We start from the raw sequence: 17,164 nt of genomic DNA on the forward strand, positions 1-17,164 counted from the left end.
TTAAGATTTGTTTTTTAGGCTTTAATGCCTTCATTGATAGGACAGTAGACTGACAGGAAATGGGGGGAGAGATCGGGAGTGACATGCGGCAAAGGTCGTCCGGATCGGGAATCGAACCGGCGACGCCGCCAGGCATCCATGCCTATGTGGCAATGCCTACGTGGTATGCGCCTGGACCAGTAGGCCAATAGAACAGTTTCTGATGGTCTACAAGACATGTCAACATGAGAATGCTGTAATCCAATCCAATCCAATACACTTTATCTATATAGCACTAGGGTTGGGTACGGTAACCGCCGTACCGCCGTACCCGGTGTCAGTGTGCTTACCGCGGTAAAAAAAGACAAAAAAAATGTATATTTTTTATTGGAAAACAAGCGATTTTTAAAACAGGGGAGAAGCGAGGACCGCATGCGCTCCATGCCGCTCTGCTCTGGGCCGTGTACCACATGTTTGGAAGCCACATACGTCACTCCGAGACACAGACCTGCAGTGCAAAGCCTGGACAGGCAAGCCTCGTAGAGGAGTACAGAGCAGCGTAAAACTTTCTCTGTAATCCACACGACACAAGGATGTTAATACATACCTTGTGTTGTGGCATATCTTTTTTTATTCATACGGATTACTGGCGGAGCGCAGGCCACGTGGACTAAAACCGAAAATGAAACAATTTTACTTTTTCCACCGCGTCGCGCGTTGTGCCCCGTCCGGCGGCCGTCGGCGATTTTATAACCTTTTCTGTCAAGTCTTGTAACTAAAACCTGTATATAGCAGCACTCAATCACTGCGATTTGAGAGTTGAGACGTGACGTGAGTTTACAGAATCACTGTACACGATCTGACTACCCATCCTCTTCTGGTTTGTTCACACAGCTGTTTGTGTCTGAAAAGCCCAAGTAGCTAGCCTACGTTACTATGGTAACCCGACAGTGCAGATCTAAAAGCTCAGAACGCGTCGCTGATGCGATGTGTTGTGAGCTTGTAGATCTGCTCCTTTCAAAGCCAGACCCGCTGTGCTGTACGGAGAAGTATAACTCGGGCAGGCAGGCTGTGGAGAGGCGACCTTAATTAATAGATACAGGGGTGCGGTAATTACCGCAGTACCGGCGGTAAATGGGAAGACGGTAATCGCGGTAACAAAATGTCGATATCGCCCCAGCTTAGCACATTTTACAAAGTGCTGTACAGAAGAATAAAAGCTAAATACACTATAAGGCTAAAATACAGAAAAAGGAAGAAACAAAAAGAACACACAGTGGAATAAAACAAAAAAACAATAGGAGAACACAAATCACTGACAATACAGGATGCAGCCGCGTCAGCGGACAGTGAAACAGAAAACAAAACCAGGGCGTAAAGGTGTGTCTTGAGACGAGATTTAAAAACCTCTATGGTGGGGGCCAGTCTGATTTAATAATAATAATAATAACCAATCTAACTATTCATATACCGAATGTCTGTCCGCCGTCTGTCTGCATGCTGACATCACTGATACTAAACATTGTCGCCACCATGGTAACAATGCCCAACTGACATCACTGACTGACATCACCACAGTGCCCACATTTGGGCGCGTCCGTTGACTTCACTCTGTCCATTGAGGTAAATAAAATCATGTAAAAAGGAGATTCCTTGAGTGCTGGCGACTACTTCTTTCCCACATTTGGAGATGACATCAGAAACTGACCTGGACACGGAACACCATATATGGGCATAAAAGAGAGCCAGCCAGCCAGACAGATGGATACAATGGGTATTGCACAACAGGACATGGATGATGACTAACTATTCTGCCCGACGGCCACCGGTCAACATTACTTTTGAGACTCCTACATTCAATCCCTCATCGCACACACCCCGGGCACTAGTATTATTAACCAAAGTAATATCCAATATCTTTGAAAAATGTTTAAAATTTGAGGACGGGAGAGGAGAGACGTAGAGAGGTGGAAAGAGGAGAAAAGATGAGAGGAGAGTGGTCATGCCTCAGACAGTCACATGCAGGCACGTGCACGCATAGACATCAAATGCCCTTTTAAAGGAGTAGTTCACCCCCAAAATGACTTTTTTTCTATTGATTACTCATGCCATGGAGAGTAGAGTTCAATAATATTTTTAGTTTTTTGTCACATTCCTAAGACAAAAATTTGATTCGAGTAAATTTACCCCCATTGGAACGAATGGGGGTAAATTTATTGTTATCACATTTTTGTCTTAGGAATGTGACAAAAAACTAAAAATATTATTGAACTCTAGTCTCCATGGCAGAAATGGGAAAAAAAAGTCATTTTGGGGGTGAACTACTCCTTTAACTGTCAGTAAAAAGTGCCCTCTCCAGTCCGAAAATCAGCTATTTTCGATATTTCCACCAAAAGGCCCTTTTACTGGGGAAATGTCAGCCCCTGCCTCTCTAACATTCCTTCTTTCTTTCTTTTTATTTATTTCAAACATCATACAATACAAAAAAACAACATTCTCTGCACGTCCCTGGTCACATGTGTGCCTCTATCACAGCAGCCAGCTATAAACAACATGCTAATATAAGCCTATAGAGACGAGTCCCTCTTGGATGCAGCATATAATGATGAACCATCAGCCCACACCTCCACTTCTTATAGCCCACCCACACACATGTGCACGAACACACAAACACATGTCCTGTGCCCACACATAGACACATGCATGTGCTACCGCACACAGTACACACATGTACAGTGTGCACACATTGCAAGCGCCACTTAGGAGCAGTGTTGCCAGATCTTGCCGAGAAAAATAAGCGATGAAGCTATAAGGCTATGAAAACATGTCAAAAGTAGGGCCACATGAGACATGACCACTTGGAACCTATACCCATCGGTTCTACAAGCTCGTTGTGAGAAAATGGTGAAAAAAATATGTTTTTGAAAAGAATAATACACTAATCGTGCACAAAATATTTTCAGATCTGTGGCCAAGTACCTGTACATTCATTTTGGGAATTAACGACGTGAAAAGGTTTGAGTACCACTAATTTAAACAACATTAACAGTGGCCACCAATGACAATACATGAAGCTAGATAGCATTTTTTTCTCTAATTAGGTGCATGGTCTACCTTTGTTATTGTTTTTTCTAGATTGATATTCCTATGCATTTGTTATATTGTTGTTAATGTACTGACATATTATCTTGCTTATTATAGTGATGTGTATTACCTGCTTATTGTAAGTCGCTTTGGATTAAAAGCGTCTGCTAAATGCCTAAACTGTAAACTGTAAACTGTAAGGAAAGTAAGCCCAAATACGCATACACTTTAGAACCAAGCAAAAAAAAAAAAAAAGCAACCAGCAAGTACCAAGGTCACCAAAGCCGCTTATAATAAGCAGACTTGGCAACACTGCTTAGGTTGGAAATACACTGAGAATCCACTCAGATGGCAGTCAGAGCTCACTGGTGTTGACGTCATGGAGTGTCTGATATCAGTTCATTTACTGACCATCAGAGGAGATTAACACATTAACTATTTTCATCACTTAAAATTGACTTAATTCATCATTCATGTCAATCATGTATTAAACATGATTATTGCCTGGCTGTCTAATTCAATCCATGTATGTAACATGACTATTGCATGATTGCATACTTATTGCATGGTGAATACTGTCTACGGCAGTGGGTCTCAAGACTGGGGTCCAGGGACCCCCAGGGTTCCTATATAGAGCATCGCAGCGGAAGTGATTTACTGGTCCCACTAAAAAATCTCCCGTTCATTTTCCCCATAGACTTTTACAAAGATATTTATAACAACTAGCACTAGAAAAATATTGTTCCTTCGAAACAATTGTGGGCTCGCTTCAAGCCAGAAAACAATGGCTATAAAAGTACAAAATGTCAAGATCGCAGGCAGTGCTCTCTTTGACGTTACTGACATCAAAGATTGGTCCATTTTGTTCCAAAAATGTGTTGTGCAAAAGTTGACCCGCTGGTGGCGCTATAACAGGCCAATGTAAGAAGGGTGGTATCTGTTCCTTGACCTATTGGGAATGTGCTTGCAAGATTTCACGCACATTGCAGGCTGTGTTCATGATTTGAGGTGTTTTTGGCTTTGGCCACTTTATCGCTGCTTGCAGCTATATTCATTATTATTATTTTTTTGTGTGTGTGCACTTCATAGGCATATTAGATAAAGGTCCTTAGATTGTGTGTAGAATGTTTCATGCAAATTGCAAAAAAAAATCCTAACGGGTTTAAGCGTTTCACAAACTGCTCAAAATGATATAGCCTTTGGCCAATTGGGGTAAGATTGGTTTTAGTGATATTTGGACTAACACTCTACATCTTTGCCAAATGCCATGAACATGTTACTTTGCATGTATGATTTAGAGGCAGAAGAATAATTTGCATAAAACTGCAATATTCATTGAATTTATTTAAAAAAGCATGTTTCAATTTTAAAGAAATCCGATCTGACAGATCTTTAGATATCGGTCCAAAGTTAACGTAAAAAATGTTTTGTGCACGTGGAGCGAAAATTCCAGAATAAAAGCGGGTTTACGCGTTTTACAAACTGCTCAAAATGGCGGAAAATCGAAGAGCGGAGCTTACTTAACAACGACACAGATGTCTTCCGCTTGAGTCAAAGCACGCGTGTAACAAGTTGCATGTCTTCAAACAAAACGAGTCATGACTTATGCCCGTTTGAAGTTTGAATTTTCAAACGCTTCGTATAGCGCCCCCCTTTGGCCGATTGGAATAAAATTGGTTTCAGTGATACTTTGACTAACCCTCCACATCTTTGCCAAATGCCATGAACGTGTAACTTTGCATGTATGATTTAGAGGCCGAAGAATAATTTGCATAAAACCGCAATATTGATTGAATTATAAAAAAAATATATTTCACTTTAAAAGAAATCCGCCGAGACTAGTTTGACCGTATTGGTCCAAAGTTCATGTGAAAAAAGCTTTGTGCGCGTTATGCAAAAATCCCAGGAGGAGATAGATTTTTACTGTTTTTCATATAATTCAAAATTCTGGGGGATCTAAAGGTCAGAGGTCAAAAGTCAGAGCGTAAAAGTTGTTCGGCATGAGGAGACGCATACGTGTATACAGGTTTCATGGCTTTACCTCAAACACAGCATGAGCTATACCTGTTCAAAGTTCGCACTTTCGAAGGCTTCCTACAGCGCCACCATTTGGCCGATTGCTGTAAAAAGTAATAGCACGCGTCGCCACTGTAAGCTGAACACATTGATGTTTTTATTTTCATTTTCTCACTAAGTATGTAGGAGTTGAAAGGAACCGAAGTTTTGAGGAGAACTGTCTGACTGACTAACTAGAAAAATATTGTTCCTTCGAAACAATTGTGGGCTCGCTTCAAGCCAGAAAACAATGGCTATAAAAGTACAAAATGTCAAGATCGCAGGCAGTGCTCTCTTTGACGTTACTGACGTCAAAGATTGGTCCATTTTGTTCCAAAAATGTGTTGTGCAAAAGTTGACCCGCTGGTGGCGCTATAACAGGCCAATGTAAGAAGGGTGGTATCTGTTCCTTGACCTATTGGGAATGTGCTTGCAAGATTTCACGCACATTGCAGGCTGTGTTCATGATTTGAGGTGTTTTTGGCTTTGGCCACTTTATCGCTGCTTGCAGCTATATTCATTATTATTATTTTTTTGTGTGTGTGCACTTCATAGGCATATTAGATAAAGGTCCTTAGATTGTGTGTAGAATGTTTCATGCAAATTGCAAAAAAAAAATCCTAACGGGTTTAAGCGTTTCACAAACTGCTCAAAATGATATAGCGCCCCCCTTTGGCCAATTGGGGTAAGATTGGTTTTAGTGATATTTGGACTAACACTCTACATCTTTGCCAAATGCCATGAACATGTTACTTTGCATGTATGATTTAGAGGCAGAAGAATAATTTGCATAAAACTGCAATATTCATTGAATTTATTTAAAAAAGCATGTTTCAATTTTAAAGAAATCCGATCTGACAGATCTTTAGATATCGGTCCAAAGTTAACGTAAAAAATGTTTTGTGCACGTGATGCGAAAATTCCAGAATAAAAGCGGGTTTACGCGTTTTACAAACTGCTCAAAATGGCGGAAAATCGAAGGGCGGAGCTTACTTAACAACGACACAGATGTCTTCCGCTTGAGTCAAAGCACGCGTGTAACAAGTTGCATGTCTTCAAACGAAACGAGTCATGACTTATGCCCGTTTGAAGTTTGAATTTTCAAACGCTTCGTATAGCGCCCCCCTTTGGCCGATTGGAATAAAATTGGTTTCAGTGATACTTTGACTAACCCTCCACATCTTTGCCAAATGCCATGAACGTGTAACTTTGCATGTATGATTTAGAGGCAGAAGAATAATTTGCATAAAACTATTATTAAAATATTATATTTCACTTTAAAAAAAATCTGGTTGATTAATCTGACCGTAATGGTCCAAAGTTCATGTGAAAAAAGTTTTGTGCACTTGACGCGAAAATCCCAGGAGGAGATAGATTTTTACTGTTTTTCATATAATTCCGAATTGTGGGAGACCTAAAGGTCAGAGGTCAAAAGTTAGAGGGTAAAAGTTGTTCGGCATGAGGAGACGCATACGTGTATACAGGTTTCATGCCTGTACCTCAAACACAGCATGAGCTATACCTGTTCAAAGTTCGCACTTTCGAAGGCTTCCTACAGCGCCACCATTTGGCCGATTGCTATAAAAAATAATAGCACACTTCGCCACTGTAAACTGAACACATTGATGTTTTTATTTTCATTTTCTCACTAAGTATGTAGGAAGTAGAAAGGAACCAAAGTTTTTTGATACTTGCACTGACTGCCTGCCTGCCTAGTATAGAAATAATGACAATATCTAAAGTGTGCTCGCCTTATTGGCGAGCCCACAATAAATAATGACAATATCTAAAGTGTGCTCGCCTTACAGGCGAGCCCACAATTATGTTAAGCCTAGAACCAAGCCATCCAGGATTGCAGTGAATCATGACCATAAAACCTTTGATCCTATGTGAAAACATATTTTAATATTTAATTATTTGATATACTACATTTAATAACTACTCTTTGTTTAGCGATTTTCAAAATGTTCTTTTCATAGAAATAAAGGTTTTATGGTCATGATTCACTGCAATCCTGGATGGCTTGGTTCTAGGCTTAACATAATTGTTATAAATATTTTCGTGAAAGTCTATGAGGAAAATGAACGGGATATGTTTTAGTGGGACCAGTAAACCACGCCCACAGCGATGCTCTATAGCAAAATTAGTTAACAAAACCATTTAACTCTTGTAGATCTGCTATTTTTCGTTAAAAACAAACCTTGAAAATGTTATACTTTTTAACAATACAAATCTTGTCTTGCCTTGGGCACAAAGTATTTCAAATGGGGGGTCCATTGCCACATCAATCAAACTATTAATTTACCAAATGTCTGTCCGCCATCTGTCTGCATGCTGACATCACTGATACTAAACAGTGTCGCCACCATGGTAACAATGCCCAACTGACATCACTGACTGACATCAATGCAGTGCCCAAATTTGGAGATGACATCACATACTGGCTTGGACACGGAACACCATATACATATGGGCGTAAAAGAGTGCCAGCCAGACAGACGGGAATGGACTGATGGATACAACGGTAGCCAGATAAGTCGCCCTCTTTCAAAGTCGCCCCCAAACTCGTTTCCCAACGGGTCTGTGGCCTTAAGCTAGATGCAGAATAGACAAAAATCAAATATTTGCTTCTGGGGGTCCCTGGAACAAAATATTTTGTGATGGGGGTCCGTAGCCAAATACATATCATTCTGGGGGTCCTTCACATGACAAAGTTTGAGAAACACTGATGGCAACATACGTTCTTTTCAGAAAATTGTTATGATTTAGAACAGGGGTCTTCAACGTTTTCAGGCCGGGGACCCCCAAACTGATGGGAAGATGGAGCAGGGACCCCCTACCACCTCGTAGGGTGGGGGGGTCGGGGCTACGACATATTTTTTATTTTAAACTGTACAAGTTACAGCGAGCAGGGTGGGCCGTACCACTAACATTTCTAAACATACAGTACTTACTACTTATTAACTGAGAACCAATGTCAATAATATCAACAATCTGTCAATTGCATAGTAATCATGTATTCAAGCTATTCAAAATGGATAGAATCATGATTTATTTTTTAACATAGATGTGAAAAATGAAAAAAAAAGCACAAAAAAAAAGCACAAAAAAAAAGCAATAATTTCGCGGACCCCCTGCAGTACCTCCGCGGACCCCCTAGGGGTCGCGGACCCCCTGTTGAAGACCCCTGATTTAGAAGACATTTGTAGAATGTGTGGTTAATCAGTGGTTAAGGACCCCCAAAATGTGTTTTTGGCCGTGGACCCCCATCTCAAAATATTTTGTTCCACGGATGGACCCCTATTGCAAACTTTTTTGTTCCAGGGACCCCCAGAAGCACAGATTTGATTTTAGTCTAATCTGCATCTAGCTTAAGGCCACAGACCCGTTGGGAAACGAGTCTGGGGCGACTTTGAAAGAGGGCGACTTTTCTGGTATTCGATACAACGGGTATGGCACAACTGGACATCGATGGTGACTATTCTGCCAAACGGGGACTGGTCTGGGTTCTCCGACATTACATCTGAGACTCCTACATTCAATCCCTCATCGTGCAACCCCGGGCACAGGACTAGTTGATATGAATGTGGGGGTCCTTGACATAAAAGAGTGGGCAGTGTGTGCACTGGATGCTCTGTCTGGAAGCACAGCAACGCACAGAGCTCTCTGAAACGTCCACAACGACCAGAGAGCACTCCAGCACTACTCCCAGAGCTCATATTTCCAAACACGCCCAGCTAATTGCACTAATGGAATAAGATAATCGATTCACTCGCTCTTCTTATGAGGTTGAGCCAGACAATACAAGGACATTCTGCACTTTATTTCTTGTGTACAATGCATGCTTTAGTGGACCGGTAACAGAAAGAGTGGGCACTAAGGAAGAGTGGGCACTAAGGAATAGTGGGCATTAAGGAAGAGTGGGCATTAAGGAAGAGTGGGTACTAAGGAAAAGTGAGCACTAAGGAAGAGTGGGCACCCCAATGTATAACTGGCTATTTGGTCAAAAATGTTTCAAAAATATTATATTTGGAAAATGTCTTAAAGCTATACTGTGTAAGTTGCTCAACTGGTGGTCTGTAGCAGTATAGCAAACCGCGGTCGCGTTTGCTTTTTTCGTCCGTTTTTCGCTCGCGGACCGGGCCGTCAGACCACCGCGTCCGCCTCGCCTCGCCGAGACGCTTTCAATGAGGTCTCCCGTGTCCTTCTACGAGCAGCGGTTGGGGAGTTACATGCTAGACTCCTCCAGTGTAAACACTGCAGTGTACTTCCTGAAGACGTGTTTCCTAAACCCACCAGAGAGCCCGGCAGTGTATGTTCTGCGCTGTGATTGGCCGGCAGTGTATAACCCTCGCTGTGATTGGCCGGTAGTGTGATGACGCAATTTTTCCGCGAAAACCGGTCCCGGGCAGGGATCATAGAAAACATATAAAGAGAAGGCTTTAGAAGCTGAAAATAACGGAGTGGGGGTTCTAAAACTTTAGCGATTTAACAGCTAGGACCATTTTAAGATTTGTTTTATAAAAAAAGTTACATGGTATAACTTTAAGAAATGTAAAGTATATTGTACATGATTGATCATTTGACAAATGACAATTAAGGTCTAATATATTTCTACAATTGTTACAAATTGCTACAAAACCTGTATATCCAATCATTTTGGGCAGGGTAAATTTACATTTGATAATGATGTACCGTGCATGTTCAAATCAATATATAGGCTATACATTTTAAAACTTGCATTATATAGTTCATATTAACAGGACCATACAAAGAATCATATTTGAAAACAAAAGATTAATCTAAGGGGGAACATGGATCCTTTTTTGATTTGAGTGGGGAACATAGAACCTTTTTTGGGGTAGGGTGGGTAGGGAACATATAACCTTTTTTGGGGTAGGGTGGGTAGGGAACAAAATGCTTTTTTTAATTGATAGTATACAGTAGACTGACAGGAAATGGGGAGAGAGAGAGATGGGGAGTGACATGCGGCAAAGGTCGTCCGGATCGGGAACCGAACCGGCGATGCCGCGGCAACCATGCCTATGTGGCGGTGCCTATGTGGCGGTGCCTATGTGGTATGCGCCTTGACCAGTAGGCCACCGGACGCCCCCATACTTGAATCTGTAAACCTGTCACGTGCCAATAAGTTTGATTCTGAATCCTCTCGTTTATTAGATGAATTGAACAAATTAATCATCGCTAATAAGATAAAGTGCTACAACAGCTGCGTTTTGGTGCTCTCTCTGTGTACGTTCATCACCAGGCACGTGCACACAGTACTGTAGACATCAAAGGGGGCTTGAGCCCCTGGCCTTTTATCCGCCTGTAACAAAAAGTGCCCTCTCCAGACCATGAAATGTAGTTTTTACTATGGTGAAAGAAATGCAAATGCCCTCTTTCCATGCCATACCTGAAGGCAGCATTCAAGAGAATTGCTTTGTCCAAACTCTCCCTCTCTGCCCTCTCTATGTAGAAATCCATACCGTCATCTCCGGTATTGACTTGATTATGTTCTTGACTTGTTTAGTTCAGTAAGGAAGGGGTCTTCAACAGGGGGTCCAGGACCCCTAGGGGGTCCTCAGAGTTACAACAAGGGGTCCACCAAATCTTTGAGTGATAGAAAGTTTTTTTTTCTACTTTTCTATATTAACCAATTGAACCCTAGCGTCCATATTCTGAGAACTTTAGCCAAAAACAGCAGATCTACAAGCTCACAACGCCTCGTGCTGTGAGGCGTTGTGAGCTTGTAGATTTGCTATTTTCGGCAAAAAGCTTTGGTGTAGAGGGGGAAAAGAGCAGACTAAAAGGTACAGAGTGAAAGGTTAAGTTCATTAAGTATTGACAGTTCAAGTGGTTAAACATCGGAAAACACAAATTGACATGAATCCAAAATAACACTGATGACCGTGCTGTCAAAAAATGAAACTATATGGAATCTATGAACAGGTTGTGGGGGTCAATGCTTCATCTCTCACTCAACTAAGGGGTCCTTGACCTGAAAACGTTGAAGACCCATGGTGTAAATCTCTCACCTCTGGCAGCCAGCTTCTTGGTGTTGATGATCTTGGCAGCATACTCCTGGCCTGTGCACTTCTTGACACAACGGCGCACAACTGAAAAGGCTCCCCTAGGAAACAAAGACAGGAAGGCCGGAGGTTCCGCGTGGGTCAGCACAGGGTCAATTAACCATCATCAGATCACACACACACACACACACACACACACACACACACACACACACACACACACACACACACACACACACACACACACACACACACACACACACACACAAAACACACCACCACCACGACTCAGCAGATTCTATGTATAGTCTCCTGAACCCTCTCTGATCTGATCTGTAATGGCTGATAGAGCAGTATTAATAATGTCTTGTCTAATGTCTTGTCTACAAGATAAATCTTGTAACAAAAGGTGATAGGGCCTTCTCCGTAGCCGCACCAACACTCTGGAACAAGGTGGGTCCATGCTCAAGTTCCCTCAGCCCTATGTTCCCTCAATGTTAACCACTATGCCTAACCAGGGAACATAGGGTTGAGGGAACATAGGCATGACCCCCATAAGGGTCAGCCCCACCATCGTAAAATGTTAAATCCAATTTGAAGATCCAGTTTTGATTTTATGTTTGGTGATGTTGTTCTATTCTTGTTGTATCTTTATTGCTTTTGTTTTGTTCTTTTGCCTCTGGAAAGCACATTGGGTCAACTTTTAAATGTGCTATAAATAAATTTGACTTGAATAGTGTGTGTGTGTGTGTGTGTGTGTGTGTGTGTGTGTGTGTGTGTGTGTGTGTGTGTGTGTGTGTGTGTGTGTGTGTGTGTGTGTGTGTGTGTGTGATTGAAGTTTGCATAGGAAAAGGTACAGTTCACTCATACACGGTCAACTAGTAAAAGGATAAAGACCACAAGAAAGCTTTTGGGTTTTAAATTGGGGTCCCTTTTTTCTCAATTCATACAACATTAAATGACGGACAAACAGTACTATGCAAAAGATATCATCATAAGATCATCAGAAAACGAAATAAAAAATAAATTGTATTTACAGTAAAAAGATCAGGGGGAGGTAAGGATAGGCTTGTTTTTTACCAGTTTCGAATTGCAGCCACCTGTAAGTTACTTTTCAGCACGGTTTTAAATGAGCGTATGGCCGATTTACACTCCTTTAAGGCTTTTGGTAGGGCATTCCACATGTGTGCAGCATAGCAGGAGAACGAATGTAACCCTTTGTTTGAGCCAAATCTGGGTTGGACGGGATTTGTGGCGCTGCCTCTGGTGTTGTAATTATGGACATCCTTGACGTTTAGGAAGTATTTTGTCAGGTACATATATCTTAGTGGTGTAGTTAGTGTAACCAGGTTTGTGTCTGGGTAGCTCAGTCGGCAGAGCTCTCGCCTTTGAACCACAAGGTCATGGGTTTGATTCTCAGCATATGAGTAGCACGGTTTGGGTGCACCAAGTCATGTGGCAAGTACTGGGAGCTGATGGTAGGTGTAGCGCTCCACCTCAGCAATGCATCTACCAGGGGTCTAGTGCATTGTAACGGGGACAGACACCTGCGTGTTACCGGCTGATACTGACAATAAGCCATGCACTCCCGACCTACTAGTTAGTGTATCTTGTACACCAGGCCCATTGCAAGATGCTGCACTCTACTCTGTGTCAGCTATCATGAGCCATCCCAAACTCTAAAAATGATCAGCAGTAAGGTGAGCTCGAGATGGAAGGTTAAGCTGCCTATAAACAGTTTATTTTGGGTTGTTTGGAGCCTTGTTTTCAAGGCCTTTGACTGAAACTAAACAATTTCAGGTGACTAAAATAGGACTAAAACTAAATAGTTTGTTAATCAAAAGATTAAGACTAGATAAAAATGTGATGTCAAAATTAACACTGATGCTGTGTATAATATATACTGTATATGTCACTCCCCTGCTACAGTATCTCTCTCTCGCTGTGTGTAAAGGAGACGAAATATCGATACAACAATCTCCTGCATTCTACAGTTTGAGTAATACACTCTGTCTGCCTGAGCCTTCTCCAGTGTATCATATACAACTATTTCAGTTTGACACAAGTGTGTGTGTGAGTCACGCGACGCGAAGCAGCAACAGCGCTCAGGAGGACACTGTCAACTCCTCAGTGTTCATTTCACTCTGAGATGTGATGTGAGCCAGAAGAAACCAACCAACGAAACTAATGGAACCGCAAGAAGAAGGGAGGGTCCGTTTGGTTACGTCTGTTCACTCTCAGAGTTACAAATGGGTGAATCGATCTGGAACGCGTCTGTGTCGCATTAGACTTTAGAACCGCTTTAACCGGTACTTTATGCTTTAGCTATAATAGCAGATATACAAATAGCAGATATACAAGCTCATCCCGCGGCACCGAGTGCCACGCTGCGAGCTTGTAGATCTGCTATTTTTTTGAAAAATGGAGAAAATTCTTTAAATATTTTGACCCGATTTTATAAATGTCTTCTAAATCCTTCTTCGAAATCAGTGGTTCTCAAACTTTTTCATGCCAAGGACCCCCAAAATTATATGTATTTGGCCGTGGACCCCCATCTCAAAATATGTCGTTCCAGGGACCCCCAGTATAGCAAAGATTTGAGTTACAAAGGTTTGCTTTGAAAATGATATAGTCAAAGATGTGCACACATTTTCAAGATTTTTTCATAAATAGCAGATCTGCAAGCTCATAGCGTGGCACTCGGTGCAGCGCTGTGAGCTTGTATATCAGCTATCTTTCAATAGCTAAAGCATAAAATAATTCCAGGTCTAAATGGCTTTTAAGGAGGAAGGAGAGAGAAGAGGAAATCTCTTACAATATAGCTTCACACGTAATCCGTAATCAAGAAGGAATATATCATTACAGTTAGGTTGATGGCTATAGCAGGTGTCTGGGAAATGTTTACATTTTCAAATGGCCGTCAGCGACAGCTGCAAAACCAACCGCACAATCTTTTCTTGATGGGGGGTGGGCAGTGTGAAGTAACTAAGTAAGTACATTTACTCAAGCTCTACTTTACTGGAGTTTACTTTTCAGTATAGCTACTTTTACTTCTACTCCACTACATCTCAGAGGCAAATATTCTACTTTTTACTTCACTACAATTAGTAGAAATAGTTTCTTCAACCCTATATATTTGAAAATAGCAGATCTACAGGTCACAATGTGTCGTGATGTGACGCATTGTGAGCTTGTAGATCTGCCATTTTTAAAATTTAGACATTTGAAAACTTGTGAAAATGGGACATAATCTGCATAATGAGTAGGCCTATGTTCTACTTTTGGTACTTGATACCATTAGGCTATTTTGTACTTCTACTCAAATACATTTTGAATTCTGGACTTTTACTTGTAACAATGTGTTTCTACGTTACAGTATTGATACTTAAACGTGAATACTTTTTTCCCACCACTTGCCTATAAGTGCAAACAGGCTGACGCAGACTATATGCTCAGCCCTACTTAGCTTCTATAACTGCTGTGGTGGCACCAAGTATTTAGAGGCTCAACAATTTAAGGCTGTTGCCAACAATTGCCAACACCCTGCTCTGCTTCTCTCCCTCCCACTTCTATCACACAGACAGAAACACATCTCAAAACACTGGCCGCAAGCAGCAGGACATGTAGTAAAGTAACTACCGTAAGTAAAGGTTCTAGGTATTTGTTACTACATAATCTACATCTCAGATCCAAATATTGTACTTTTACTCCACCACATTTATTTGGAACTAGTAGTTAGTATAAATGATATTATAAAACATACATCAACCACTTTAGCCCTATTTTATACCTTGGCTCTTTGAAAATTAGCCGATCTACATGCTCACAACGCGTTGCGATGCGTTGTGAGCTTGCAGATCGGCTAATTTTCAAACATTTTGTAGGCTACTTTTACTTTTGGTGCTTTAAGTACATGTTGATGCCGCCACTTTCATACTATGACTCAAGTACATTTTGAATTCCGGACTTTTACTTGCAACAGAGTATTTCTAATCTACATTGCAGTATTGATAATACTGTATGTGTGTATACTATTTCCACCACTGGCAGTGTTCTGTTGAAACCGTAGAACCCTCTGGGAGTTTGTTGAATTTAAGCTAACGTAATCCGTAGGTTAGAGTAGCATAGTATTGTTACAATATAGCAAACTGTGATTATAATACACTATAAAGTATTAATGTATTACTATGATAATTATAATACACTATATTAGATTATAATAGTGGTTATTATAACACAATATAATCTATTATCATGTATTACAACAATATCCTGGTGGTCTAAATGAAAAGTCAGCGAGTGATCAGTCATTATTCAGTGTTTGGCCCTGTTTGGCCTGGCTCAGACCTACTCTAGATTGGGATACTTTTTAGTACTACTTTCACACCACTCTACCCATGTCCTTGTAGTGGAAAACCTGGCACAAGTGGGCGGTGTGGCGTGGAGTGGTGTGTGGTGTTGGGCCTGTGGAAAAGGGGCTATAATGTTCCCCAGGTTCTATGTTCCCCTCTCTATGTTCCCCACCTCACAGCATTAGTTTTAGTGAGGTTAGGGTATTAGGGTTAGGGGTAGGTTAGGTGGTAAGAAAGTGGGGAACATAGAACCTGGGGAACATAGAACCTGGGGAACATAGGTACGGTCCCCATGCACTGCAGACAGTGCATGGGGTGGCCGTGGAGGTGGGCTTCTGTCTGACATTTTATGTCTATGAACTGAGCACGAAAAAGGACCCCCAATGTAGAGAAACAAGCCAGTATGTGCTTTATTGGGTTTAAATCCTATTACTAGACCTTGAATCTGAACGGTACTGTCCTGTACCTTTTCCTATGTGAACTGCTAATAAAGTATCCAATCAATCAATCAATCAATCAATCAATCAATCAATCAATCAATCCTCTGACTGGGTAGGACACACACATGGTTGACAAGTTCATGCCTGTATAGCTCATATTATTATGCACAATAATACCCCAGCCCCTTCCCCCTCCCCCCTTCTCCCAGCCCCCCCGGCCAAGCAGAGCGGGGGTTCCCTTAATTCCCTCTTCATGAGTGGTGAAAGACGTTTGGTCTTTCCCCCCCTGCGCGTGGCATGGCGTGGCGAGGGAGACCCGGGTTCGAATCCCCAATAAAACCTATAGCATACAGATCGCATCGAAGCTTTATTATTAGCACTGATTCTAGTGTGTGTGTGTGACCCTTTTCTGTAGCGGGGGAAAACCCTTTTTCCCCACAAAAATCTGCTCCTATATTATTCGGACTGTCATATCGGCTGCTACAGTATACAGCTAGAGAGGAGAGGACATGGTATGCTGCTGTAACGCATCGTGACTACTGTACTGTCCGGACTCCTGCTGGGTCTATAATAATAAACCCAATCGAGCTTATTTATTATCACGCGCATAAACATCCAAAGCAGCTTAATTATTCAAACGAGACGCGGTGGCGGTGGTGGGAATCATCACATTTTGTTCTCGAAATGATGCGAGGAGCGAGAGAGAGAGAGAGAGAGAGAGAGAGAGAGAGAGAGAGAGAGAGAGAGAGAGAGAGAGAGAGAGAGAGAGAATAGAAGAGGAACTCCGTATATTTAGCCTCAGCATGCAGATGTTTGTGTGCCAACCTGCGTAAAAAAGAAACAAGTAGGCACACAAACCAACGCACAACGAATACAGCGCATAAACAGCCTCCAATCCACGCACAGACATAATGCAGCCATATAAACGCTCTTACTTGCCAAGTTCTTCGTAGACTTGGAATTCGTCCGTAAAACGCGTGCATGTGGTCGTTGCCATGATGATAGTGATGATGATGGTGGTGGCGGTGATGAGGGTGATGCCGCAGATCTAGCAGCTCCTAGAACGGCGATCTGTGCTGTGCTCTGCTGTGCTGTGCGGAGGAGGACAACGTTGGCTTGGCTGTCGTGGTGGTTGGTTGGTTATTGGTGCTGTGTGTGTGTGTGTGTGTGTGTGTGCGTGCGTGAGTGACTGTGCGTGCGTGCCAGTGTGTGGGGGGACTAGCTG

At 41.9% G+C, this 17,164-nt stretch overlaps 1 protein-coding gene across 3 annotated transcripts in view; it reads right to left on the reverse strand.

Moving 5' to 3' along the window:
* Window positions 1-16,936, reverse strand: part of LOC308299334 (calcium/calmodulin-dependent protein kinase type II subunit beta-like) — a gene marked incomplete at both ends in the record, with an annotated part of 92,783 nt that extends 75,847 nt beyond the window's left edge. For all 3 annotated transcript variants that reach the window (XM_080743095.1, XM_080743096.1, XM_080743094.1), the window contains 2 exons: window positions 11,154-11,248; window positions 16,875-16,936. In XM_080743095.1, the coding sequence (XP_080599221.1) occupies window positions 11,154-11,248; window positions 16,875-16,936 (157 nt within the window). The remainder of the gene's footprint in view (window positions 1-11,153; window positions 11,249-16,874) is intronic.
* Between the last annotated feature and the right edge of the window lie 228 nt (window positions 16,937-17,164).

Source organism: Nannobrachium achirus, assembly GCF_963921795.1.
Source record: "Nannobrachium achirus genome assembly, chromosome: 15".
In the NCBI taxonomy this organism is placed as follows: Eukaryota; Metazoa; Chordata; class Actinopteri; order Myctophiformes; family Myctophidae; genus Nannobrachium; species Nannobrachium achirus.